Source organism: Salvia splendens, chromosome 11, assembly GCF_004379255.2.
Source record: "Salvia splendens isolate huo1 chromosome 11, SspV2, whole genome shotgun sequence".
Classification (NCBI taxonomy): Eukaryota; Viridiplantae; Streptophyta; class Magnoliopsida; order Lamiales; family Lamiaceae; genus Salvia; species Salvia splendens.
Window position 1 is genome coordinate 23,888,251 of NC_056042.1, and position 3,279 is coordinate 23,891,529.

At 36.7% G+C, this 3,279-nt stretch overlaps 1 protein-coding gene across 1 annotated transcript; it reads right to left on the bottom strand.

The window, feature by feature from the left end:
- Nucleotides 1-1,404: 1,404 nt before the first annotated feature.
- On the bottom strand, nt 1,405-2,034 carry LOC121754636 (cytochrome P450 71A6-like). Its single transcript, XM_042149960.1, has one exon. The coding sequence runs from the start codon at nt 2,032-2,034 to the stop codon at nt 1,405-1,407; it is 630 nt and encodes a 209-aa protein (XP_042005894.1).
- Nucleotides 2,035-3,279: the final 1,245 nt, after the last annotated feature.

The window sequence follows — 3,279 nt, forward strand, 5'->3', positions numbered from 1 at the left end:
TCATAAAAAATGAAACGAACAGCTCAATGAATTCAAAACTACATAAATGCATTAATCTTAGTGCATACATATATATGTAATGCATGCAACATTCAAAAGAAGCATGTTTACATATGTAATAGCACTGCATTGCATTATACACAAAATTCATGGATATTATGGAATAATTTCATATGCAATATATCTGCAATTTCACCTTTTTCGGTACAAGATGTTACAATTATTATGCAGTCTTTATGTCTAAATTAGACGGGGCAACACATCAGTTCATAGTTGAACCAATTGATCCAGTCCAATTTTTAAAATAAAACTGCATTACCTAACAAACATGTGGAGTAGCTACCACAATTAAAGGAGACTTTTTATGGACTGTGATTGCATTAGATTCACTCATATCTAACTCTTCCATTTTTCTCCATTAGGCAATGTGAAGTCAAATTTGTATACCAACTTGGCTAATGCAAGCTCAATCACCGCCACTGCGAACGTAGTACCAGGGCAGCCCCTCCTGCCTGCCCCAAACGGAATAAACTCAAAATGCAGACTTCTGAAGTCTCTGCTTGATTCAAGGAACCTCTCCGGACGAAATTCCTCAGGATTTTCCCACAGTGACGGGTCCTTTGAAATTGCCCCAACATTAATCATCACACGCGTACCAAATGCAACGTCATAGCCCAATACTTTTGTGTCTTTAATTAATTCACGAGGGCTTAGCACTAGAACCGGTGGATGCATCCTTAGATTCTCCTTCAACACCGCTTTCAAATAAGGCATTTTATCCAAGTCTTGCTCATTAATTTCTTCCTTGCTTCCAGCTACTTCTCTCACTTCATTTTGCAAAGTTTTCATAGCTTTCAGATTTCGTATCAGCTCCGACATCGCCCACTCAAGAGTTGTGAATGACGTATCAGTTCCAAGCAGCAAACATATCCTTCAATAGAAAAATTAATCACACATATATACATACTGGGGCAGATAGAATAAGATGAAACAACCCCAACCAAAACTGCTTTAGTTCTTTTTCTACCGTAAATTAAATTGATGAAAGTTATCAACAATTGTGTTCATTTATAACATTTATGATAAATAGATTTTAAATATAACTAGCTTACTTCATTCACATTCCACTAACTTCTTCCATCCATTTTCCATAAAAGTTTTTATAACTCAGTGTTGAGCCAAAGTAAGAAAACGAAAAATTAGTCAGACTCCTAACATTATTTTGTTTCTATAAGAAAGCATAGAAATGTAAAGGAAAAGTATTCATACCAAAACGAAGCCTTTGATAGAGTCATCTTCAATGGGGCTGCGGGTGGCATTCTCTCAGCAATACGTCCACAAAATCCAGATCACCACCATCACCTCTCCCTAACCCTATGTTCTTGAAGCACAGATTCCAGAAACTTATCCATCCATCTCCTTAGCCACTCTATCTACTCTCTTATCCAAACCATCAAACCTTCTAGTCCAATTCAAACACGGAATGTACTCCCACAGAGGTACAATCGACAACAACAACCCAAGATCCTCATAAATCTCCCTCGTATCACTCCCCAAACCATACTTCTTCCCCATCGCCACCCTACTAATCACATCATTCGTCAGAGACTGAATGAGGCCGTTCAAGTTCACAGGCTTTGAAGAAGCACCCAATTTTCTGATCTTTTCGACCAAGAGGGAAGTCTCTTCCTCCCTCACGCGGCGATAGGACTGAACCATTTTGCTGCTCAGCAGATGAAGCACGCATATGCTACGGTTCTGCCGCCAGTACTCTCCATACGGCGCGAACGCCACGCCCCGGTTGTTGTAGAACAGCCGGCTCGCGATGCTGAGCTGGGGCCGGTTTGAGTGTTTCATGATCTCACGCGCCGCCTCCTCAGCTGAGGAGGCGATGAGGAAGGGGACCTTGCCGAAGTGGAGAAGCATGAGGGGGCCGTAGCGGAGGGAGAGTGACTGGATGGATTTGTGGAAGGCTGAGCCCACTGGTGGAGGTTTCCGAGGAGCGGGAGCTTCGGGGAGTTGCTGCGGTGCCATTTGTTGAGGAAGATGGAGGCGGAGAGTAGCACAGCCAACACCATTTTTGGTTTGTAAGGAGAAAGGGTTTCTGAAATGCCTTTAAATAATAATTTTATGAGAAACTCAACTGAGAATAATAATTCCGTTAAGAGAGTCCACTGAAAATATCGTGCCAGTTTTAGAAATAGGATTGCTTGGCCTTGTAATTAACATATGGATGGGCTTAAAATGATTATATTTTGATGGAAAGACAATTTGATTAGGTAGTCCACTGTGTTTTGCTTATTTTAGAAATAGAATTATGCTTGTAATTGATGGTCCCTCCGTCCGCATTAGTTGACATCCAATTTTAGAAAATAAGTAATGCTAAACAATTATAATACGGGCTGTAAACAGAAAATATTAATAAAAACTTAGTGATTTACTTTAATTTATTTTACCTTAAAAATTTTAATTTTTTGGACTATTCTCTCCTCCGTTTTTTAAAAATAAAAATATTTGAAACGATACGAATTTTAATACAAAATTGATAAAGTAAGAGAGTAATAGAAAGAAAAGTATGTTAATTACCACAATAGAAAGAAAGAAATTTCCTACTCCCTCCGTTCCATGTTAATAGAGGTATTTCTATTCAGCATCGATTCAAGAATAACATGTTAAATGGTTGGTGAATAAAATAAGAGATAATAAAGTAAGAGAGATAATTACTTTTTTCCATAAATAGAAATGACTTAATTAATTTGGAACTTTCTAAAATAGAAAAATGACTCTATTAATATAGAATGGAGGGAGTACAAAAGAAAGTATCTATTTCCAATGACAAACTAAAAAGGAAAAAAACTTTATTTTCAGAGGACATACATAGTGTAACGCCCCGTTTTTCGAAACCTAAGTTTTGAACCCTAAAGTACTTGTATTTAATGCTATTAATATTGCGAAGTCCATGAATTAATTGTTAAGTGGAATTTGTCGCTGGACTAGGGTTTTGTGAAATAAATTACTACGTAAATTTAAAATAATTCCTTTCCGTGAGGAATAAATATATTGGACTCGATTCGCGAGCTAAATCGAATAAATTGGATAAATAATATAGAAATTCAATCTGTGATAAATAAATTGTGGGCTGCATTAATTTAAATTTTAATTAAATATTATGTAGAGATTTTCCTTCTCCGTGATCTGCAAATAAATATCAAATAAATTCAATTTAGTTCAAAATAAAAAAAAGGAAAATTTTGAAATCTTCCTAATCCCACGATTAAA